General features: G+C 36.6%; 1 protein-coding gene and 1 pseudogene across 3 annotated transcripts in view; one reads left to right on the top strand and one right to left on the bottom strand.

Annotated features, from left to right (window-relative positions):
- Positions 1-26,876, top strand: part of LOC105459858 (UPF0489 protein C5orf22 homolog) — a 595,978-nt gene that overhangs the window by 363,767 nt on the left and 205,335 nt on the right. For all 3 annotated transcript variants that reach the window (XM_011706191.1, XM_011706200.1, XM_011706205.1), the window contains exon 5: positions 15,007-15,201. In XM_011706191.1, the coding sequence (XP_011704493.1) occupies positions 15,007-15,201 (195 nt within the window). The remainder of the gene's footprint in view (positions 1-15,006; positions 15,202-26,876) is intronic.
- LOC105459851 lies at positions 2,296-11,513 on the bottom strand (annotated as a pseudogene).

Here is a 26,876-nt window from a genome sequence, read left to right as displayed (position 1 = left end):
TAATCCATAAATATGCTCTGACTACAGTGCAAGCTTGCGTACAAACCAGCTGCGCCATGCATGCCTGCGTACACGTGCAGCTCTTCTCCGACCAATCCAGCCTCTGGACGAATGCCAAAAGTGGAAATTTCATAGTATCCTCTCTAAAGATACGTTTTCGATATTGATGAGAATGTTGCGTCATTAATGTGTCACACCTGTTTTAAGAAAAAAAAAGAGACTAATGGAATTATATTATTCTTTTCTTTTTATTATTTACGAAAACTTTATTTTTTTTACTTTATATTTATTATATTTTTTACTAAAATTTAAATGTTCCAAAAATACTAAATAATACGAAATAATGGAAAATAAGACGAACATACAATAGAATAAACACAAAATAATGCATAATACAAATTTTTGAATCTATCCAATAAAAGTTTTATCTTTTTATTATTTTGCAATATGAAAAAGAAACTTCCATACAAAACATATCTCTTAAAATTGTATTATTCCTATTGCAAGTATGTCTACGAAGAAATTTAGATAAAGATTTTATTTACACGATTACATTTTGTTATGATTTTAAAGTGTTATATACGTGAATACATTAGTTTTCTCTTTATATTTGATAATATTATGAAATTTGAAGAAAAAGAATAGGTCATGGTGATCGAAGTTTGAGGTCGTTTGAAAATAATTATTTTATTACCAAGTTCAGCGCTGAAGCGAGACGTTGCGGAACTTTCTTTTGCGGAGGAAAACTCAGGGGCTTTATAGAGGACGAAGTTTTCCACGGCGCCTACGAGAAACACGAGGCTAACGGGAAAATTCAATTCGTCGCGAATTTAATAAGAAGTCTACGATCGGATTTATATTACGAAAAGGCGAGACTTTATTTATTGATAAAATTAAATAGCGTTTCGCGTTTTATCGTATTTCATCTATTTATATTGCTTTCCTTCGTTAAAAGGATACGTATGCTTTCAATTTGACAAAACATTTTTTTATGTATGACGAGAAAATTAATAATATTGATTATTCCTTTTTTCGGTGATATAGAATAACTTACATTAATTAACAGAAAAAGGAGAACGATAATTATATATAAATATTCGTAATTTATGATGTTTCATACATCTTCTCTTATATCGATATATTCTTCATGAATTATATAATTTTATTTGTTAAAGAGAATGACAGTTAAAAAAAACATTTATTAGAATTAGTTTGACGTACAGCATATACTGTTGTATTTGTAGATTGTAGAATAGTTCAAAACTTGGCTTTAATTTTTTTGCACCTTGAAAAATTACAGTATCGAAGATTGCGAGAAACGATATTGTTGCACAATGTGGCGAAGTGTCGTTTATCGGTAACAATTGTGGCAGCGAGCGAAAGGGAAACCCGAAGGAAAGGGTAGCGCGAAACGTATTTACTATATCTATTTATTGGCGGCCACATAAAATACGACGCATAATGCGCGATTTATATACGTGTTTCCATACCATTGTGCGCCCATTGTACACCGGGTTGTACTACGTCTACTCTTATACGAGTCGAGGAGGAATAGAACGAGTCGATTAGAGGCGCGATATGAAGCGTGCATATCGATGGCGTGCCGGAGTATCATTGAATTTTAAACGATCGGCGCTTGCACCTTGTTCACGCCTCTGCTCACCTTTCCGAATCACGACTGTCGAGCGATTAAGCATTTTTCAAGGAGGCACCGCGTGCGCCGGGCGTTACTGTTACTCCGCGATGACGGCAATCTTGTGCCGAATAACGGTACTCGAGTAGTAGGTGGTAGGAAAATAATGGTATAATTTAGAGAACTTTTTTTAGCTGCATGCACGGAGTGTTGCGCAAGATACTCCCAAGTATTATATGCTTTTTCTCCGCTAGGATATTTGAGAACAACAAGGATGTCATTTGTTTCAATATCAAAGCACGTAAGCAATTTGAAGATTAAGAGATTATCGTGAATTAAGCTATAGGCATGTAAGAGAGTAAATCGTTATATGATTCGATTCAATTTTACAATTTGGTTTTCAAGTTAAATCTTTATTAGCAAAATGACAAAAATTAAGAAATTATTTAAAAAAAGCATTAAAAACTGCATACTTTGAAAATCAATATTTCAATTTTTATACTTAAAACGATATATTTTAAGTATTTCTAAACGCGACATCTTCGATATATCATTGCTATAAATTAAATCTTGTCTCTTTAAAATAATTTATTGAAATTTTTATAACGAAATAAATATGGGTATACATATACCTATAATACTGCTTAAAAAAAAAATAGAACATCAATTATATCAGTGTTTTATTTTGTCAGTGACGTCTACACTTCGAATTCTCGCAGATTGATGAAAGGGACGCGATGCGAAGATCCGCGAAGACGTCAACGAGAAGCGTGGTGCAACCGTGGTGTTTTCTGTCGCGAATGATGGTGACACGGTTCCCTCTTGAAACGCTTTAAAACGTAGAAACGGCCGCCTGCGGCACAACTCCCTTTGTCGCGGCGCACCGACGACGACTGCAATGAGACATAAATTGCAATTAGCACCACCGTATCTATACGAGAGAGTACGTACGTGCGCGCGCCGACGCGACGTTGCGCCGCGTTATGTGCCGGCGCGGGCGCGCACATGCGGCCCGCGTTCCTTTTGCTGTTGCAGTTGCAGCAGCATCGGCCAGTCTTAGAGCACCGACCGACCACAATGCGGGATCTCGGCGGGAGCTTCTAACGAAGCTCGGCACCGTTAAAGTGAAATACACGGGGAGGCTCCGATATGCGTCTAGAGTGCCGTTTTTTTAATTCCATCGGCGGCGGTTGAGGATTTTTTCACTACAATCGCGCACCGGGAATGCATCGAATCCGACACGTTTCTCGAACGAAATTAATTCTTTGCGTATTTGTCACGTATTCTTCATCAAACGTAATTCTTACAATGCATGGTATTTGTTGTATTTCAATTTAAATCGAGAGAGTGCCATAAGAACTTATTGTAAGAGATAACGAACAGTAAATTCCAATATATAAAAATAATATTAACTTGAGTCAAATTATATTAATGTAAATATTAATAAATATAAAAATCTAATATTTATAATTAGCTATATTACACTATACATAAATAGAAAAGATAGAGAAACTAGATTTTTTGGTGCACGGAAAGTACGATTTTGCTGGAAGGTCTAAGAATTTTGAACTGAAAATAATTTTGTTGGAAACTAAAAAAATGATAAGCATTGTTGTAAAACGTTTCGATATTCTAGCAATCAGTGAGTTTGAATTTCCAACAAAATTATTTTGATGGTTCAATAAGAAATATTTTCAGATTTGTATTCAGCAAAACCGTTTTTTCTGTGTGACGATCATATAATTTAATAAAATAAATTTATATATAACTAAAAATAAATAGCTGCATTTCAATTCGTTCAAATATAATGACTAAAATTATTAAATTATTTTGACGCTTATAAATATCTTTCAGTACTCTCATTCATTGAAAATAACACTAAAAAAAAATTCTATCCTTTAGCGGTACCCTCTTGATGTTAAAAGATTTTCCTCTTAATATTAAATAAACGTTTCGAAAAGATATTCTAAAATGTAGAGGAATATCGAATTACTATGAGTATATATTCTAAAATGTAGAGGATATCGAATTACTATGAGTATATATTCTAAAATGTAGAAGAATGTCGAATTACTATGAAAATTTATTCTTGATTATAACGCATGGTCCACTTCTTTATAGATAAATACGCGTTATAGTTGAGGAATATGCTTCATGTAAAACTTTTTTCTTAAAAGAAATGGTTAAAGGAATTTGCTTATAAGTAGAACATTTTTTTGGGGGGTGAAAATAACGAGAATATTCGATATTATTCTCTGAGCACATAATCCGAGAAAAAAAATAGATGGGCAATATCTTTTCATTTTTTATGCATATCAATTAAATTGTGCTTGGTTGTAAATACTTGACGAAGTCTATGAAGCTTAAAGCGACACAATAAGAAGTTCACCATCATTCGCGCGCGCGACTCACGAGCTCGCGTAACGACATTCCACCGAGGCTGCAACAAAGGAGAAGTCCGTGGTAAAAATTCAAGAAACAACTCTATATCGCCGGCATAAGTCACGGTAGCGCGGTATCGGGATCAGTTGGGTTTGCGAGCAACCGGAACGTTCCGCGATGCGATCGGCCCGCAAAGTCGATCTGACCCTTACCCAGAACAAGGATAAGGAACGCGAGGAGGAACATAACCGTAGCGGTACGCCCGCTACGGAGAAACGCGAGAAAGGAACGTCGAACGACGTCGAGTCGCATCACGAGAAGACAATGAAAAGAAAACGCCGGGGCGAAGCTCTTGTTAAGGCGAAGCTATTATCATTAATTAAACAGCGGCCGCGCTATCTCGACTCACGTCGTGCCGATGCGATGCCACGACATTAAGACCGTGTGACACCGTAAAGACCTCAAATCGGTACTCGTTATCGAAGAAATGACGGACCTGCCTTTCGCGTGTATCGTTTATGCAGCGGAGACCGATCATCGATGGTTCCAAGCCTCTCTTTCTCTTTTTTCCCTCTCTCTCTCTCTCTCTCTCTCTCCCTCTTTCTCTCTGTCGGAAATTGCTCGTTGCAATCGGCCCGAAAAGTAATTCACGCAGCGATTTGGCTCTCCGGCGTGTCGTAAATTAAAGCGGAATGAATGCGGAATAAGAGATCGCAACGCGTAAGCCATTCGGCGACAGAGTTATAGAGGCGGCGACATCGTAAACACGGTCATCGTATTTACGATACCACTTGTTGCAAAAGTTTCCGTGCTCGTGGAAACGCTGAGTTAATCTTTACTTATAGGTATGTGCGTCCGGTATTTATTTATGTAGATTTTTACTTCGACTTTAGATCGACTTGTGATTGCATTTACAGACCCGATGCCAATTTTTATATAATCGTGAATATACGCAACGCAATATAACTTCATCATGATCATTTTATAAATTGTCGCAATTTTTGAAATTATGAAAACTTTTATAAATATTTATACAGGTTATACTTTTGGTACAGGTATTTCAAGCGTCTTGTGTAATTTCTCTTGTATGCATTTTTGTGTTTTAACGCACCTGGATAAGATAAAATACTTCATTTAATAATTACAAGCATTTATACACTTTCAGTGTGTTTTAAGTGTCTTGTGTAATTTCTCTTATACAATGCATTTTTGTGTTTTAACGCAACTGAATAAGATGAAATATTTTATTAACAGCATAAACGATATTTTTAAAGTAATGTCAATCTGTTGTTACGAAACCATCTCTATGCATGCCGTAGTTTCGAAACGTGCCGCAACACACAATGTGTCAAGCAATATACACAGCTGCCTATGCAAAGAGCAATTCGAATGAATTAAAAATATTACGCTATGAGAAATATGGTATGATCGGAATCGCGATCGCGCGCGGCAATTTTATTTGACTCGCGCTACCAGAGCGCGCTTTCGATTCGCACGAGTGCGATCGAACTTCTCACGGAGATTCAACGAGCCAGATTCCGATACTCGGCCAGAGAGGTGGAGGGGAAAAGGGGTTGTTTACGATCCGAAGAATTACTCTCGAATTGTTGTCCCGCGAGACCGCTTCTCACAAAGCCACCGATTAAGCATTATCGGGGCTACCAGGAAGCGGTAGACCACTTCCACGGATTCGCTCATGCTACCTTAATCCAACACGCCCTGATCCTGCGATCGTTTATTTTAACTCAGTTTGTGCTCATGCACGATATTATCACGATATATAGCGAACTCAACAAACATTACTGAGTCTGTTTTTCAATCGAAAAACAGATATTTTGAAAGATGTAAAGATTAAGATATCAAAATATATATATAATTCTATATTTAAGCTATTTTAAACGTTTATGGGGAAGAGGGAGGGATAGAATATTGATCTCAAATTAGATGAATCATCATAGCTTTAATTTTCGATTAAAAATTCGTGTGTCGTTATTTCAACGAGACAAAAACGATGAAACGATAAAAATAACGATATCAATATAGAATTATTATATTGATCTCTTATTTTTTTTATTGGTTGCTTATAAATCGATTACGGTAAATACGCGACAGATGCCTGAAATAAGCAAGTATTTCTGAAAAAATTCAATGAACCGAAAGATTATTGCAGTTGTACTTCCATGATCAAACCTTACCCGTTATAAGTAGTTACCTACTTCCGCGGATAAATGTTCGTTTCTATGCTCAAGTTAACATGTATTGACCTTCCACGGTAAACTTTACGTTTATATGCACCCGTCCACGGCGGTAGTACCCGGGGATAGCTGGCCTAGCCCACACGTCACCGAATCGTGATTCTCGAGAGCTCGAAGTCGATGTTGTAACCCCCATCAAAGCCAGAAGTTCTCGACTTCGTGAGGCTGAGCGTTTCTAGTATGCGAACCGACATCTATAAAGGATGAAATACTGTACCTACGTTGCTGTAGTCTCTGATTCTACTTTCCATTTTTTTCGTCCGTGAACCACACGTATCGTATAATGCTAGGATCGCAAAGTATTTGACATATAACGAACCATTATAGTACAAATCAATAACGTCAATTTACAAAGATAACATATAATTCAATATTTATCATTAAATAATTTTATAAATACATAGATTCAAATTTTATGTTAGTGTAAATCATTTATGCTAATAATAAATGATGTGTTAATTGTTAAATGGGACTAAATTGATTTAAAATAAATGTTTTTCAAAACGATTAGTGAGCAGTTTATCTTAAAAAATACATAGAGCTATTTGCGAAATATATAATTGATATATATTTAGGTAAATGTATTGTATAATATCAGCAAGTACAAAATTTAATTACGATGGAAAAGCTTTTATCATTATAATTGAAATCTGCCTAGATATTGTATTTTTTTAAAGATGTATTTTTAAGTGTTTGGCGAATACCACTGGATCGTACGCGAAGTGGATGAAAAAGCACACTGGTCATAAAGAACATCCGGTTGTGCACGCCAACGGATGCACGACGCTGTGCGCGTGAAGTAAATCAAAACTTGGCTTCGCCGATTGACAGTTGCGCGTTGTTCGCGCGCGGCGAGATTTACCGCAATTCCAAACGAGCTACCAGCAAGTAGCGCGACTTCGTGGCAGACCGGTTGCACTCGGCGGATCTTTAAAGCACCGCTTCGGCCGATGGAAAACACTTGTTAGCGCTCGGCGAGCGAATAAAGTGGTGCCTGTCCGAACTAAATGTAGATACATCTTTTATACGCGCTATCGCCAGCATCTGCAGCCTGCGATCGAGCTGTCTTTTGCTCTCTTTTCTCCTCTCTCACGCGCAATCCACACTGACCTCTTGCTCTCCTTCTCTTTTCTCTCTCTCTCTCTCTCTCTCTCTCTCTCTCTCTCTCTGTTCTTCTGTCTCTCTCTCTCTCTCTCTCTCTCTCTCTCTCTCTCTCTCGAAACGTGTGTTTTGCCAACTGTTGGTATGTGGCCTGCGGTCAGAGTTTTTCGTAACAATTTAAAGTCTTACACACTATTGAATTCCTCTTACGCCGACAAATATCGAACACTTTTACTGTCGTGCACTCTTAAGAAAAATATTATTCAGTAAACACTTGGAAAAAGGAAACATAAATTTCTGTAAAGAACAATATTGATGCGATATTGCAAATTAAATGTATTTCAAAGATGATTGTGCTAGTTATAATATTGTGTTTTATGTTTTCTTACAATTTGGTTACTGTAACTTAAGGAGCAAATTATGTAAAGTACTAGATAAGAATTACGTAAGTAATAATCTCATTTGTGAATCTTTTGTTATGTTAAATCTCACTTTCAATGTATTTCTACAAAAATATATACGCAAGCTAAATTAGTTATGAAAATATTTTATATGCAATATAAACTAAAACAAAAACTTGGATGTCCGATGTCTACATCCAATTTGAAGTATCATATAATTAAGAGATAGATACAATAATTTTTTTTACGTAACAGAAGCTATTTCAATTGAAGTCGTTGTTCCAAGATCATGTTTGATGATGGCCGTAGAAAACGATGAAATTACTACGATAAGTAGTACCTACGATAAAAACGCACACTATATGTGCGATTGTTACACATCTCTTCGTGACACGAGTGACGTAAAAACGTAAGAACCAGCTCGCGAGTGGGACTTGGGTGGACAGGATAAGCCGCATGATGGCGTACCACCAACGCTAATTAATACCGCGAGAGTTAATTATGCCACGAAGCAAGACAATGTTGTCTATCCTCTATCTACTTCATGCGCGCAACCTGCTAATAACAGGTAATCGCAGGTTTGCTTAACTAGAAGCGCTACAGGTGTCCACAAAAGTGTTATAGTGTTTTAGCGCGGCGCGGCGCGAGAGTCGAGTCATTGATTAGAGAATTAAAGGTCAGACAGGCATAATTTACGTCAGAATACTTGCACCGTCGATGAAGGAGGAGAGCGCGCCGGTAAGCACGGTGGGTGGCAAAAAATAAGGACGAGTGGACGTAGAAAGACGACGAGTTAAAAAAATTATAACGCGCGCGTATTAATGAACACGATGGTAGGACAGATAATATAATAAATAAACGTGAACATCTTCGTACAAGAACAAATTACGTGTCATCGCCGCCGATTACGTTATACAACGAACGCTAGACTCTTATCTTATCGGCTTTTCTATATCCCTATCATTTTTTGCTATGACTTGTGCATTTCAATTGAATCGAAAAGAGAACAACAAGAGGAAATAATTTAACACTTTTTCTGCTGTGATTCAGTATTTTCAATGCAAGTTGTTATATTCCATGCCATGGTAATCTATAAAGATAGTAATATATATAATTTTTTATTTATTTAAAACGCATATCGTTTTATTTAAAGATTTATTTTTAATAATACACATGATTTATTAACTTGTGGGTTAATGGACAGTTAATAACGTTTCAAATCTTATATGAAAGGATATAGAAAACTCACGTTATTACATTACGATGTGTGTTACGTTACCAGTTACGGACGGTCACGTAGAAAATTGACTTTTAACGAGCGGTCGTTTCCTCGATTTTCCGGTGACTTTTACAGTTTCACCTAGGGAAAGGCGCCGATTGCTCGCGTAAACAATAGGACGAGGCGCACGTTCGCGGATGTATCGCCCGCGATTTCCCGGCGGACATTATACATAATTAGGAGCGCGGGTACCGAGACGGGGAGCGAACAATGGACGGCTCTTTTCGCATGCGACTAAATACGTCAGCGCCACGGTAATTGGCCGACAATTACCAGCCGTAGAATCGCGGCGGCATTAAGATGGTATAGCCCAGTAGCACGCAAATATGGGAGCGAAACTTATCTCGCGCAATTTATTTCGACGAGGTCGAGACCGTCGCGTTATATGCGACGCGACGTCGACGTCGATGCTCTCCGGAAGCGAGCAGAAAAATGCGATTAGGCAAAAGATAGCTGCGCCGAAATGTGCGTAACCCTATACTCTGTTTCTCGTACGTATATCAAGAAAATATACAAGCTAGAGTTTTTGCAATTTAAAGACTGCGGTTTTCTTTTATAATGACATGTAATATTCACGATACTTTAAAATTGATGAGTCTTCTAGTTCAAAATTTCAAATCTCCAGCTGCTTAGGAAAGAACTTCGTAGTTGGGGTTAAGCACGTGCTGCATTATAATTTAAAATTAGAAAAGACACATAATTTACATTACTAAATGCTCGGTTTATGAGGATCTTAAAGTTCCTTCGAAATTGGAAATGCATATTACATTTTGCTCAACAATTATGACGATTGTATTTGCATAATTTATACAATTTCAACAATAGTTTATATTAACTCAAAATAGCTCAAAATTCTCACAGGCATATTATTCCTTCCGAAACATTTCGTCTATTTTGTTTTCTTGTCAAGTTATTAGTTAACGATTAGCACTTTTAATATTTGTTCTATTATTATTGTTATTAATTTATTATTTTATAATAAATTTATTATTGTTATATAATTATTATTGTAACATTTATATATTCGCGGTATTTAGTATGATTATTACAATTTAGATTAATGCATTGATATTTCTGTTTATAAAGAGAATTATTTCTACCTTTCTCTTTTCGAGAAAAAATTCCTATTCCGCACGTGATCCACTCGTTTCCTAAGGAAGCGGCGTATAAGAAGATGGAACACTGAGTCGTGCAAGAAGATGAAACACGACTAACTCTTTTTTCGACGGAGCATTGACGCGGTGGCACTTTAACGGCACTTCAGCGTCGATATCGACAAGAAAGGCGTACGAGGCGAGATCTACCCGAGGAGATACACACGAGACGCAGCGGGTAAACGCGGCTCGTCGTCGTTCGTCAGTGAGCCGACAGAGGAAGAGAGAGAGAGAGAGAGGGGGGGGAGGGGAGGGAGAGAGAAAGAGAACTATGGATATTTTGTTCCTTTTGCAATAGTGTCTATTCCCTTCAACGCCGCCCCGGCAACAGGAGAGGTTCATAGAAAATTCTATTATTCTATTCTTATCATCGCGCTGACGCGTGGTGCCCGTATCGACAGACGGATACATAATGCAACATGAGTTTCCGAGCTTGCGCGCGCGAGTGCATACCTACCGGATGCGGCCACCACTGAGCTTGCATACTGAGCACCAAGGCAAGGCCCGTCCACGAAGCCCTCCTACAAAACGTGCTGACTCGTCGTGACGAACGTCGCCGCCGTATGCTAGCTCCTCAACGTACTCGAACGTGCCGTGCGACGTTGATCGAAGAGAGGGTAGACTTGACGTCTTTACGAGCACCGACGGCATTTGTACGGGCGGGATTTCTGTATAGATACGAAGACACATCGTCATCGGACGTGAAACATACGAGTCCGATCGGAGTCGAGAATATACTTTCCAACTTTTATCTTATTAATTCCTTGTCCAGATTTGTCTCTATTCGAATGCTCTTATGTTTGTTCTATGAATTTAAACGCTGTTTTATATAAGTAGAAAAATAAACGAGCGACAAATTATATTGCTAGAAGCTAGAAGAAGGAAACTTTAATTCAAGAAGGCTTTAATGCAAGAATAGCATACAAGAATTTTATATGATATTACACAAGTAATCCACACTTGTTCTGTGAAAAAGGTCGGAGTTGACTGCAATTTGACATTTAAGAGTAAATTAATTTACGCGTAGCGGAAAATGTGTCGTACGTGAGGGAAATACGGCTGGTGTATGGAGCACAGGTTTGACATATGTGCGAAATTCGAATTCTCGCGCGTGCCGACGGGGGGTATCGTTTTAATTAACACACCGTCTGCCGCACACTCGGCCCCGTCCGTGAGACTAATTCGCCATGTGCAAGAACAATGCATCAGGATCGGCAGTCGAGCGATCGCTGCACCGTACGCACTGAACGTATCTCGAGCTCACGCGGCGCCGTTGATTGCGCGTGTCGCGGATGTGGATTTGCGCGCGCGATTGAAAGACGACCAGCGTCGCGAGTCAGGGCAAACCGTGTGCCTGGAAATTCTACTAATTCAATGGATATATATGTATACGAGCCTCATCGAGCAACAAGCGTGGGCGTCGCCCACGCGTTGCGTAACACGTATTAATTAATTATCGACGTGCGCGAGGTCTGAGCGCGGGGTCAGCGGGAACGCCATAAAAACGTGACTTCTGCGTCGAATCTTGGATATTCACTTCGGTCGCTTGCGTAATGTTCGCTATATGCAGACTCATTGCATTGCTCGCGAGCGAATGCGTATCGGATTGAAGAAGTAGATAATTTGTGATTATACAAATGTTGCTTCGTTGTACATTGAGAGCTCAATCTGTTACAATAAAAATCACTTGGGCATCCTTTTTATTGAAAGTAGTGAATAGTGAGAAATTTTCTCTTGAATACATTGATCGTATTAATTAATATAACTTTACTTATAAAATATTCATGATTAGTGCCTCATATATGTATCGTATATTATTATTTTATCGTATTTACTAATTTTTAATGATAAAGTTATAATTGTATGAATCTTTAACACATTGAGGCTAATTTTTTATTTTTCATTTTTTTTTTGCATTTTGTATTCAAATAATTTATAGCGAATGCTGTATTTTTGTAACATATATTGTAAAAATCCTGTTTCATAATTCATACATATGTGAAAATGACGCTGCGACCATATTTTAAGTTTGATGCACGGACGAAAATATCTGCCGAAATCGAAGTCGACGGATTACTGTGTTATTGCACTTACGCCGGGTGCAACGTCCGACTATCGCGCTCGAACGGTTTAAATTTAGCCGGCAATGACATTCCTCTTTGAGCGTTTTCCTATATTATAATCGGTAATTGTTAATAATACGTGGAGTATTTTATCACATTTATCTCGTACGTGATAATAAAAGATACGCCACACACAACTGACAGAAACAAATTAACACAACGTCGTGCGCTGTAAACAAAATATGTCAGATTACATGAATAATAAGTCTAAAAATTACACGATTTATAATGAGTACGTTTCCATTATAAATCGTATATAAATTTTACTCTTGTTGCTCATGTAATTTTATAATGTGGATTGGAGCTGAAATCCGAAGATGATCGTAAAAAAATTAACGTTCGATAAGGAAAATACTTAACGCGATAAATTATACAACAGCATTGAACACTTAGAGCTATTATCGCGAATGAAATATATGTATAGCGTAATGACGTTTCGTTTGAAAATATTAATCACTGTATTGAGTGGAAAGTTCTTAACGCGCATATGCAATTTGTTCGCATGTCGTGCATATCGTGTAATGGAGAACTTATATGAGGGAAATTTTAAATGTTAATGCGTGCCTGCGAGGCATTAGTCAAGTAAGAAGGAAAAACTGTCGGAGATCAACTTAAAAAACAATAAGACACGGGGAATTCCTTCGATATATTATATACTTGCCGTTGTATACAGTTCGCAACCTTTCCTTTGTCGCGCTCTCTCAACATAATTTACAAGACAATTCGTCGACCAAAAAAAGGAATTATTCGTTATTTCCTTATGGATCATTCGACTGAAATATCGCACGTCTTTGTGCATATGCGTCTCGCTTTGTCAGCCTTGCTTGTCGCTCGTACAAATTCGCGAGATAAGAGTACAATTAAAAAATCGTTCAAACATATATCGCAAACTTTCCTGCAGTTATGTGTCTTGCCGCGGTCTGTCCACTTGTGGTATTCCAACGTCATTTGCACAAGTATTATGATTATTATACTCTTTACGAGAACGATAAGAAAATAACGCAATATATAACAAAATAATTGTGTACAAATTCTGTGGACTCATCGTTGAAGAAGAAAAGATATTTCTTTGTGGAAGATTCTAATCAAAAACACATTTACGAGCATTGCCATCGTTGACATCATCGTCAACTGGATTTGCAAGCGGTCTGATTCAGAAATCGTACGGTCGCATTAAATCAGACACAAGACCGATGAACATCTGCAGAGCGTGATGTGAAGGTTGCGCAAAACGAGCGCTCTTATCAGCCGACGTGGCAGATCAGGAGCACAAAAAATTAATCGCTTCGCTTCAGAGAGTTCTGCGGCTGCATTCGAGCTATATTATTCGTAATTCAAGCGCATATCCATAATATTTAATGACAAATTATTTTTAACATTATGTTATTAAAATATTGGTAGCATGATAGATTCTCTTCTCATATTTAGGAAATATTTAGAAAATATGATAGAATGCTAATTTTTTGCTGAATTTGACTAGCATTTTGTGACCATTGCGTAATTTATATCTATTAAGAAATAGATAATTCAATTAGTTTTCAAATTATTACCCTTTTTTAAATTTTAGATTAAATTAAAAACTTGATGGAAAAAATATATTAAAATAGCAAACGCTAAACATCACGTAAAATTAAAAAAGTGTTTAAAAATTTGATATTATGAGCTAAACATGTCATGTGAATTGTCAAAAAATATTCTATCTTAAGATAAAGATATTTTTGGTATAATATATTTTATCTTTTTATTATCTCTCTTTACATTTTAGCATTTTTTTTATTCGTGCAATTCGGTCGTGAAATGTTCTTTCAAAAAATTACCAACGCATCGGAAGCATTACAAAAGCTTTGAGAGCCACTGCTCAGTCTGATTGTTGGTTTTTCCCCTCCTCCCTTTTTCCTCTTCTCCTCGCGATAGTATTGCAGCTCACCCCGCGCGCGCCGTTGTATTTCATTGTTGTGAACGCATGCAAATTGCGATCCCAGTGCCGGGTCCGAGTATCAATTCTAACAGAATTAATTCGAGTGCAGTCATTGTTTTTTGCGCGTCACAAAAAACCCTCTATACGCGGGCGGCATCGTTTTGCCCCGCTACGAACAATATCCGGTTCATACGAACGGTTGCGCACGTCACCGATCTCTCCGCGCCGACCGCCCCGTGTGTTCCTATGGTGGTGAAATCCCGTTTGAAAATTGGACCGTGGGTCGTCGATATAACATCGGCAATCGATCATTTTATTGGTAATTATCGTCAACGTTTCGCCAGTGATGTCAGCGCTCAGCGAACAGCGTCAAAAAAAGGATTGAGTAATATAGCGTCGCTAATTCGCAGAACTGAATGCCCGTGTTTCATCACGCGATAGCTTCCAGTGAATAACCTCGCTTTCAGTGACAAATAACCAAAATAGTACGACCATTAGTGATGAAAAATATAGAAAATATTGAAAATTTGTAAAACTACGCGAGTCACTGTTTACTATTTGTAGTTATGCGCTTAAATATTTAATACATAGAAGTTTTATAAATTAAAGGAAAGTTGGGAAAAACATTCGATAGCATCAAAAAACTAAATTTAAAAATTTTAATATAATATTTAAAATATTATAATAATTAATCTAAAGGTATACTAACATGAAAATTGGCGTCGACTATAATATGAATTGTTTCACATTTATGTTACAGAAGGATGATTTCACAGCCGTCAGTTCAGCATTGCGCCAATATCTTCCTGAAAAAGATACTCCGTACATCCTAGACATCGATCTCGATTTCTTTAGTACTAAAAATCCATTCAAAGATCTTCATGAACGCGTAAACCTCTATGACAAGTTGGCTCCTTTGTTTACGTATAAGAGGGCGGAATCAAATGATCCAGAGGTAAGTCTGCTTTAAATCTACATAAAAAAAGGAAGTGTTTTATCTTTTTTTTTGTTAAAAAAGCACTATATATGTTTCTAAAGTAATGAAACAATAAGATGTGTATAAATTCGTAACTGCCAAGTTATAGGCCTTTAATATACACTCTTTTCCGAGATTTTGTTTACGTTAACAATAAAGAATAAACTTGCAACTTATCCACGCACAATCAAATAATAATGTCGTAAAAATCTCATTATTTTTACGAAATAAAAGTATAAAATCAACCTAATAGAAAATATTATTCTTACGCTTTTTAACAATGAAAGTTCTTCGTGAAATAAGACTGGAGTAGTTTAAAAAAAAATTGTAGGGAAAGATATAATAAGCGTGTCTTTTACGAGGTGTTGACTTATTGCGCCCAAAAATGTCCCCTATGTGTATACAATCCTGGCTCATTTTTTGTGTACTCAAAACGATTAATAACTCAATATTATTAAACAAGATTAAAAGAGAAAGAGACACGAAGAGGGAGCACGAGAGTACATTATCAGTCATTAAATATCTGATTTCGCGGAAATCTGATTAAGTAGGGAAAACGAGGGGGTGCGAGAGATCGGGTAAATCGCGACCAAGCCGGGCTAGCTTTAGAAGCGATGGAATTTCGCGAGTCAGAGGATGGGAGCTAGCGGCAACGAGCGGAAGATTTGCGAATAATTAGGTGGACCGACAATGGCCGTAGTCCCGTGGCAGGCCGGATACACAATGTGGCCTGCCACCAGCGGGATAATAGACAGAGAAGAACGACTCTATGGGGTTTTAGGATTCGACGGACATAATGGCACTGGCCTATTGTCTACGTAGCTGCAGACTGCCAACATCCGCCTCCGGGGTCGGCCATGTCGGCTCATCTGCATACCAGCTTACAATCCTTCAGCCCGTTTAGTTCCGAGAATCGAAACGTTAATTCTGCTCCAGCCACGCTATTCGTCAATGAATCTCGATTGGGTGCTATTATTAGTGCTGTGTCGCGTCGTTTGGCGAAAATGAGACGTTTTTAAATTAATTAAAATCGACATGTGTGATGAGATGCTTTTTCAATTAATTCTCACGTGATATTCGACGTACACGCGACTTTCGATAAACCGTTCTCGATAAATTTCTGATAGGTTTTTATTATTTGAAAGATTCGCGATGGATTCGATTAAAATCGTTTTATTAGATGTACATTATTAATGACGGCTATTGGATATTTTTAGCAGAGCACTGTTTATAAAAAGTCGGTCGTTGATCGGAAATATTTTCAGTTTATTCTTATTTTACGCGATACGATCAATATATACCAAATTGTTCGTGAATAATTCGCGTGATATTGCACGGAAAGAACAATTTTGCTGAACCCAGATCTGAAATTAATTTTTGTTTAATAATTAAAATAATTTTGTGCGAAAGTTAAAATGATTGCTAGAATATTAAAACGTTTTATAGCAATACTTATCAGTTTTAACACTCCAATAAATTATTTTGATGATTCAACAAAAAAATTATTTCAGATCTGTATTTAGCAAAATTTTTAAATCTTTTAACAAAATCGTTCTTTCCGTGTGATGTGATTAAATAAATATAAATTTATACTCAACTAACATAACTATAATCCAACTAACTCGAGTAACATGCCCTGTAGACACGCATAAATTTTTCTATTATTACGATGCGTAAAGCAGTCTTGTTTCTGATTTAAATTTAATACAGTGAGCACATTAATTTAGACATATTATTATATGTTCGTTTTTATATAAATTTAAACTAAAATATTTAAAATATAACTCCATTTAAAAGTTCAAAAACCATTCCCTACAGACATTATATTTACACTAGCTTTTATAAATAAATAATTTACCGCGATATATTCCAATTGTTAAATCAGCTAAATTCTGTGAATAGCTAGTCACGATTGTATATTTACTTAATTACCGGATTATGGTTACTAACATCACGCATTGAATGTATAACAAATTTTGTCGATGAAATGGAAATGTTAATTGCGCCGTCATTTATAAAGTGCAACAGTATGTCATTTGAATTCATAAATAAATTACAAACGAGTTTAATTACAAGTATACATGTTTATATAATACTAAATATGTCGGTATTACGTATTTATTACTTTTATAATAAATTTGTTAAATAATTTGAAGCGGGAATTATTGGTTTCTGAATTGCTGCTGTGAAAAATTTAGTGAAAAAGTATTTTAACATTGATTTGTTCCGAGATTCTTTTATATTTCGCTGATTTGATATTCCATAATAAGCAAAATTATCTGGAAAATTTACAACAAATTTTAAGAAATGTTTAACAAATATATTAATGAAGTAATAAATTATGAATATATGAAGGCTATAGGTTTACAGCTAGATTTACACAATTCTCTCTTTCTCTCTCTATGCTGTCTCTTATATTATTTGCATAGGGTTTCGTATCGTATCTTTCTATAACCGATACGTACACGGTACGAACGGCAAACGGTTGCTGCGTATTTTGTGAATCCTACTTTGCATATCTCCAATTGTCGAAAAGCCTTTGATCCAGCGAGCAGATCGGTTGTAATTTCTCACGGAGTTCCACGCGGTGTGCATCCTGCATGTCATTTAGAAAACATCAGCTATCCTCTTATATCCGAAATTGCTGATTTCAAGGCCGAACAATTTAACTTCTCACCGTGGGATCTCCGTGGGCAAGATGTGTACCCTCGTACGTAGTACGTAGTCAAGCTTTGACATCCGGAATTGCTTACCGTTATGTTAATGTTGCGAATCGGGCCATTTAAATGCATGCCGGTTAAATATTCGGTTCTTTTCGGTCTACGTGTACCGTGGAGAATAAGTCCAGTTTCTGCTTTCAGCACGATGATAATGCAATGCAAGGGAATGATGCAACCGTTGCCGCTTCGAATTCAACTATTAAAAGTTCAAATCGGCATTTGACTTTTTCATTCAATTATTTTTTTTTTTTTATTTCTCTATTATTCTCTATTTTTACCTTTTTTTTCTGTATTTCAGATAAAGTTGAAAAACACACTCGAGTAATGTTTTTAAAGTATTAAAATGATGATTAATTAACAAGTATACCGTAGTCTGTTTTGCGGACATTTTTTATTCCTCCATATGTATACATATGTTTATATCTATATATGTAGATGTGCGCAGACCCGATGATTTCGATTTAATGTATGCGGGTCAGACGGCGCTACCTGTCTTACCCTGAGAACTTGGCGGTGCATTGTGATTGTAATCGCCGGCTGCAGGTCACCCCGTAGCCTAACCGAGGTCAGGGTCATTCCTGAATTATTTAAATTACGCAATCCACATTCCTTCCTCCAGGCTCGTACACATGCACCGCTTGCGCCACAGTCCGTCATCTTTTGTAAAGAATAACAATTTCGAGAAAGAATGAAAGAGTCAGTCTCTTGCGAGAAAGCAACTAACCGCGTGTTGTGTCTACGGTTAAAACGCGTTTCCGACTTCAATATCGATTTAACTTACGGCCCGAAATTCTTATGAAAAGACTGTAACTATTCAACATAAAAATGTCTCATAATAATGATTTTTTGCTTTTATTTATAGACTCTCTTCATTGAATTTAGAATATATGTATAAATAAAACAATGGTATATGCTTAAATCGCATTATAAGCGAACGTTTTAGGATATGAATAATATTAAAAGAAATTTGATCAAATGTGTTCATGCTCCATTTAGCATGATTGCTTCGCGTTACAATTCTCGAGGGTGTTGAGATTCATTTTCTTCATGAATTAATCGACACGTACGCAGTCTTGAACGGTTGTCCGCGGGGTATTTTGCGCGACTCCTTTCTCAGGATCTGCCACGCGATGTCCCACTGGGATCTCTACGAAAGAAGAAACGGCACAAGCGGGGGGTCCAGTATGCAAAGCGGGATCCGTTTTTCGGCCGTTCCGAATATTGATGTATAGCCAAGTATGTAGATGAGCGTGAGAATGCAGCTCGTGCCGGATGGTGGCGCGAATAGGCGAACCGGAAGTAAGCCAGTTCCCCTATCCTCCGTTGCTCCCGGTTGCTTTTGCGACGCATTCATTCTTCTTCCGAAGAATGAATATACTTCTGTCATTGACTTTTATGAACGAAGATATAAATGCAAAAAAATCGAAGCACTGCCGAAACTTGACACAAAAGAACTCGTTAATATATGACGTTTTTAAAATTATATTTTTATCAGGAAAGCTGCAGTTATATTAGTATGATATCTTACTTAAAATTTACAGTCCTGTCAAATTTCTGTTATAAATCATCAGTTTCTCTGTAACGTACAATCTGTACTTCGAGTTTGTTATATAAACTCCAAAAATGTATATTGTTTAACAATGGCGTGAGGGTCTGACTCGAACTAAATTGGCACTCGTGGTTTCAAAAGCGGAAGCGAGCTATTCTGCTAGCATTTGTATCCAACTGGTTCTACCAATTTCGTCAGAATTTATTGGATTGATCTAGTTGTTTGACTAGAATAACCACAGAATGTTCTGATAGAATAATACATGGTTTACCAACATATATGCCATATACGTACATATCATGTTATTGTAACCAACAAATGTAGAAGTAATCAAAATATTGATTGCTATATAATTTTAAGAGATAAAAATTGTTTTATACAAGTATCTTTTTATTGATATTATATATATATATATTTTTTTTTGTGAAATATTTTTGCGTTATATTTCCAAAAAGGGATTTTATTACGTTACTTCTATAGAGCTATAAATACAATGCCACTTTCTTATCTATTTATCATCATAGTTCTCTTATCGGAAATGCAGCTTCAGTAGAAAGTGCAGGAATTTAAAAAGCAATAATACCACCTTCGGCAAGATTTTATCACCTCTTTATTCTCTCATTTCCCTTTTACTTTTACACCCTGTCTCGCCCTGTCTCTCTCTTGCTCTCACAACGGCCTTCTGCCGCTGAAATATCTGTTTAAACCTGCACGAGATACGAAAACGGGACGGAGATAAACAACAAGGAATTAAATATACAATAAAGTGCGGAGTCCGGACAGCGAAAGGGCGTGGTGGGGTGGCGAGGTGGTAAAAGAGGGAAACTCCTTTACCGGCCGCCATTCCGCCTCACTCACCCTCCCGCGCGCCCCAACCCTGGGCCACCCGCATAAATAAATCCAATTGGCTCAAATAAAATGTACGAAACGAAGTCGCGCCAATGGCCGGGCTATATTTTATTTTCTCTCATTTTCCCTCCCTCTCATGCGGCGCGCTTTCGCTCTTTCTCGCTTCTTCTTCTCCGCCCACTCTCGCATCATCCCTTTCCGTATTCGTCTGTAGTTCTTTTTCCCTCGTTTTGCTCTCTCGTCCGCCTCTATCCCTGCGACGACGGTAGGATAATTCAATCTCGACTTTTCACGGATTTCCCATCAAAGGAGACATACCGGTTACGAGCTGAGAGATTTCTCTTTCCCGGCGCGTCTGCAGTTGCTCTGACTTTTTGAATCGAAACCGTCCTTATTTCTTATTCGGTTTTACCAACCGCGGCCCCTTCCGTGCATTTTCTGTCACCACAATATACATCTTTCAACTCTCTTACGTCTCGCTATTTCATATTAATATTTGAAATATTATTGTTAAATGTTATAATGTTAAAATGTTAAATGTTATAACGTTATAACATTGCACTTTATTTATAATTGATAATCTAAGTATTTACACACGGATTCATATTCAGACATATTATTGCCTGACAGTACTGTTTAAATTTAATGATTAGATTGAAAAAAAGACATGCATCTTACAAAATGTAAAACATATTACAAAACTGAGAGAAAAATTAAAAAAATTTTAAATTGTTTAGTACATAAATCTATTTATGATATATTATTAGCAGCTTAAATAAAATTACATGTAAATTAATGCTTTTGGTGTGCATACACATCTTAACATTTGCATGTAACAAAAATATCATCTTATATTTTATTGGATGATCTATAAATATTTAATTTTATATAATCTTAACAAAATTACTTTTACGCATAGTGTCATTAAGTTAATTTCAATACAGCAACAGTGAGTTGCATTAAAACGCATAATGTCATTAATAATACATTACAGTTCATGATATATGAAACCGCGTTAGTTATTTGATATTTAATTAATTTATGGCATAATATATCAATTATACCACTATTGCATTTAACTAAATTATTAATTTAGCAATTATACGTACAGAGCTCCTAAATCGATTTTTTTGTTTTTTTTACGCTTCTCTTCAATATTCAATTCTATTATTTTAAAGTATCTAAAACCAATAAATAACGGGGAATATTTTTGTGTCATTATTTTAATTAATAATTTTACCACACACTGATAAAAATATATTATAAAACTTTCCCGCTTGAGATCGTTGATGTGCAAGAAGCTAACTTCCGGTCCACGTGGATCTGAACACGTGCAACGGTTTCTTCATTAACAAGGTGCTCGGTCTTCATGGAAGGAGGCAAATTTCGTTGGGGCAGGTCACTTTCGTAATTACCTTCTCTCACGGAAGTCCCAGCTCGAACTTCGGTCTCGACGTTCGCGGTGGCGGCGGCGGCGGAGGTGGTGGTAGCGACGACGACCCTCCTCAAGGTCGTCTCTCATCCCCCGCAATTAAGCCCTCCGACAATTAGATCGATAAACGCAAGGAGGCGCTCTTTATGCCTCTCGTGCCGGGGCGTTTATGCGCTCCGTGTAACAGCCGTGACTCTCTTTTCCTTTCTCCCGCCCTCTCTCTTACATTCGTATCCTACCGACGATAATGAATCGCTGAAATTACAGTATGCTGTTAAGATCGACCCGAGATCTCTTTAATAATGTTACCTCCCTTTCACGTGTAATCTTCGATTAACCAAATACCTAGTGTTCATTATAACTCCGTAATTCGACTCGGATGAAATATTCGGAGAAAAAAAGAGAGAATATATAAATCAAATGTGCTATACATTATTTATTCCTTTGGAAATAAGAAATTGAGTGTTGCTCATGATACTTTTACAGCTTCTGATTTTTCAAATTTATTTTTATTTATTAACACCTGCTTTGGCTCGTGCAGGCCCCTTTTTTACTTTGTTTATTGATATCATTTTTATTTATTTATTAATTTTAACCGTATTTACGTTACATTTAAAAAAAATAAGAATTTATTAATTGTAATTATAATTTATAAGAATTGAACAAGATTACCTATTTAGTCTTCATAAATCATAAATCATACTTTATGTCTTTATCATATATTTGTCTAAAGTCTTGCAAAAGTAACAAGTTTATCTAATGATATTAATTTGGCTTTTCGGAAAAATAAGAATTCGGCAGTTTCTTGAAAAATATGCAGTGATTTTTCACATAAAAAGTACAAAATACGTAAAATGTATTCCTCCAACAAATTCTGTAGGACATAGTTAGAATTTGGAAATGGTAGAGAGTTTGGAAGAGTTGAGGGGATTTATTTTATGCCCGAGCACCCCCTGGAAAACCGGATAAGAACCAACATCGCCATCTATCGTAGGTGATAAGAACGAAGATTTCCTTTGCAGTTTCCGGGGAAGCCGCAACCCCGTTGGATGACGTGACGAGCGACACCGACGCCATGAGTCCAAGATGGCTGCGGATCGTTAAACGGTCACGCGCAAACTCCTAAGGGGATAGAGGGTTGGTTTGGGGGTGTCTCTGCTTCTTAATAGCGTCGCGAAGAGTAGTTACGATCTCAGATCGTCACAGCTAACTTATCAGACCGTTTCTACTCATCATTCGACGCCTAACGCGTGCAAAGTGTCGTAATTAAATCAAAGTTGTTTATTACCATCAAACGTCGCAGTCTTCCTCTTTATAAAATTTTGTTAAGAAGTTTTCGTTTACTATAAGCAATGCGTATAATGCATTTAAATTATTGCACCACAGATGTTTCTTTTAACTTTTGCATTACAAATAGTTACACATACATATTTCACATGGATGAATAAGATATACTGTATATAGCGTACTTAAATATATTTAAACATTTCTAAAGAATGTGTACAAGCGTGTACATTTAAAAATACGTAAAATCCAGGTATAATGGAAACATCGTCTTACATAATTTTTTGTAAGAAAATTTATTTATTACTATTATATTATAATTAACTATATAATTTACATTAATCGATTACGTAACTACATTGTTTATTTTTTTATACTTACTTTTTAGAGAAATTATCATATTGTGAAAAATTTAAAATAATTATTATATATTTTTGGAACATATTCAACTGCCTAAATGGTTATTAATCCTTTCGAATAGATATATATGCTATCTAATATTTTAATATTATCGAATCATTATATACATTTTATGCTTATTTTTTGCTCTTTTAAAATAAAATTTCTATAAACATGTTGCAGTTAGATACAACCGAGATTATCGATTATTTCAAATATCAAAATAATACGTGTACCGATAAACTACAATGGATGCGGGCAGCGAAACTTCCTGACACGTCAACGGCCAACATTTAATGCACTTCATAAGCATGGCGAAGGTTATCGCCCTTTCGCCGAACAATTGAAGAAATGACAGTAGTCATTACTTTAAAAAGGCGTAAAGGGCGATGGGCGTGTACGGTCGTGGCGTGCTCGCGCTTTTCAGTATGAAGCTCGTTGCCCTCCGCGCGGAAACACCGTTTCTTACCGGCACGTACATACCTTACAATACCCACGCGTATTTAAGTACTAAGCGAATACAATATAGTATCGCACATGTCAATTGCATGTATTGACGCGTCATGCATTCGACACCATATGATATATCGGAAGTCGTTGCTCGATCGAGACTTTTTCGTCGCACTTTTACGCGGCGATGCGTAAAAACGCGCATGCGAATTTTAACCGGTCATTAGTGAGACCGAATACGGATGATCAACGAACTGAGGACAGCTTAATTTATTATTCTATTATTTAAAATATGATTTTTTATAATATAACATTATCATTATAATGTAACATTATTATTATTATGTAACATTATTTTTATAATATAATAATTTTTAATTGATTTTTTACCTTTTCTTTAATAATTTAAATTTTAAATTACGTATATTGAATTTATGCGAAAGATTATAAATAGAAATATTTCGAATGCAATAGAAATAGTTAGACAATCTTTTTCTGGTTCGTTGTTTCTGTCAAGATTCAACCGGAAGAATTTATGTTATTTAGAACAATGCATGTCGTGAACTCCACGTTCATAGTGTGCAATAGTTTCTTTTTCCCTTATGTATATTTTTATTTTTCTTTCTCGCATGAAATATGCCTCCAAGAGCATTGCCGCGTAACACTTCAATGTAGAAAGCGACATTTTTCCTTGATTCGTTGATTAAAATTACACGTAAGAAGTAAGAAGTGACATCACAGCTGCATCGCGTTTTCCACGACAACATATGACGTACCTGCATTTATCTATAAATAAGTCACTTGTGCATATCGGAAAGTTTACGCGCGATGAAAATGTCTATAGACCTAACGTGTTATCGATCTCATCGTTCTAGAGCGCTCTAGAGCTGCGATACCGTCGTGACATAAAGCGACATTTTAACGACAGTGATTATTTGCGATAACAACGCACTTGCCGAAACTCTGATAAAGTGACAAACCGCTCTCTGGAGAGTCTACGATCATCGAGGTCAAAAGAGGCCCATGTTATTATTCGGTGTTTTACAATGCAGATGTTGTATCATATCCCAAATTACATTGCTAACTCTCACGATTATGGAGAACGTAATTTGATGTCGAATATTAACGTATAATTTATTTTAATTTCCGTAATTCAGTGCCGTGACACTAGTTTACATTTTATATATTACAGTCATTATTTCACTGCAAATTAGTATCCGCAACTTATATTTATAAAGAAATATTCAATACTTGGGTTGATCTAGAGACAATCCGTATAGAAATAATTGAAACTGTGATTCTCTTGAGACCGCAAACTGATTATATTGGTAAAAAAAACTGCGGGTAAAAAAGAACAGGGACTATTTAACTTTCGTTAAATGATCGCTAATGACTCTGAGCGACGTCATAGATGGGAATAGAGAAGATCGTTCTGTTTGTCGGTTCAAAGACTGACGAGTATCTATGAAAAGAGTCTTGATTGCGGGATAAATCGTCGGAATCTTAGTTGCCGTAATGCGTAATGCGAATTCCTTGCTGATTGCGGATAGTTGTGTTTAACAGTTAACCCATTATCGATAGCAGATGTTGCGCGGAAGAGTGTTAATGTTTCGTAATGAATGAGATTACCGTGTAAGTGCAACCATTATGTAATCAATGATTATGTGCATTATATAGAATGCACTATTGTTGAGTTATCGAGTTAAGAAAGAGCCATCTCTATAAGCAGATCTGTCTGAAAGATATCTTGGGCATTCACGAAAGAGAATAAGTAAATTATACATATAATATATACTGCTTATCTAATCTGCGTTTTACATGCAGGAAATGGAAAAATAATTATTGCGAAATATTTTTTTTCTTCTCACTTTCGATAAGCTAAAATTATTTTTAAATATAAATACATTTGAAATTCGTCAGAGCGGGTTAATACGTCACATAAAGAATTTTACTCGAATAACAATTGCGATGTTTTTATCCGAGTAAATCAAAGAGTTTAATTAACGTTTCAACAAAGCGTTTGTACACTTCTCGAGGAATCTCGGCACGCAGTGTGCCTTTCGTTGCGAATCCGAACGCGATGCGCGCGAATTGCCTTTCTCTCGGCGCAATCCGTAAATCAACGGCGAGTCTAAAATCACAGGGGCATCCAATTGAACTCCATGGCGGTTCTCGGTGTCAATGACTCCGGGGGACCGTATGTCGCCGAGCTTCGAGCACGGTTGATTTCGATCACCGGGTACACGCACGCAGCACGCGCGCGGTCATACAAACACGTCGTACAGCCATTTTCCTCGCCCTCCTCCCCTCCCACTTCTATTTTCCCCCCTGGGCCGCGGTCTTCCGTAGTCTCGTAATTGATGCTCCCGCGAAAACACCGTCAATTTTCAGAGCACATGGTTCCGCGATATGCTCGGCGCATAAGCGCATGACCTCCCTACAGGTGGTATGCAGCATAGAATGTAAGAGCGCATTGACCCCGCCACTTGCAACGAAAAACGCCATGCGCACCGTATTGTCCGTGACAATGAAAGTCAATGAACTTACGGACGGAAATGTGAAGTTTTACCGAAATTTCGTGCAGCCAAAATTTTATCCGTTGCTTTTTTAGACCGTATGGTTCCAAATACACTTTACACGTGAGGTCGTTGAGCTAACAGGCAGTTCAAAGTACTGCGGATTAATATGTAGATGGATATCTCCATTTATTTTGTTTTAGTATTGTGATAATATACTTTTGCATCATTATAATAAGTTAAAATTGCTTAATATTAGAGAGATTTATTAACACGTTAATAAATTTATTTTTATTAATTAAATAATTTTCTATTTTATTAAATAAAAAATATATGTAACATATATAAATGAAATTCATAAGTACTCTTTCAATTACTCTGATGTATGTACATATGTTACATAGTATTCATGAAATTTAATGTTTTATTATAATTTTTAGCTTATTTTACATATA

The sequence above is a fragment of the Wasmannia auropunctata genome, unplaced genomic scaffold (assembly GCF_000956235.1).
Source record: "Wasmannia auropunctata unplaced genomic scaffold, wasmannia.A_1.0 LD336101.1, whole genome shotgun sequence".
NCBI classification, from domain to species: Eukaryota; Metazoa; Arthropoda; class Insecta; order Hymenoptera; family Formicidae; genus Wasmannia; species Wasmannia auropunctata.
Note: the sequence above shows the minus strand (reverse complement) of the source record. Positions and strands in the feature narration are given on the sequence as shown.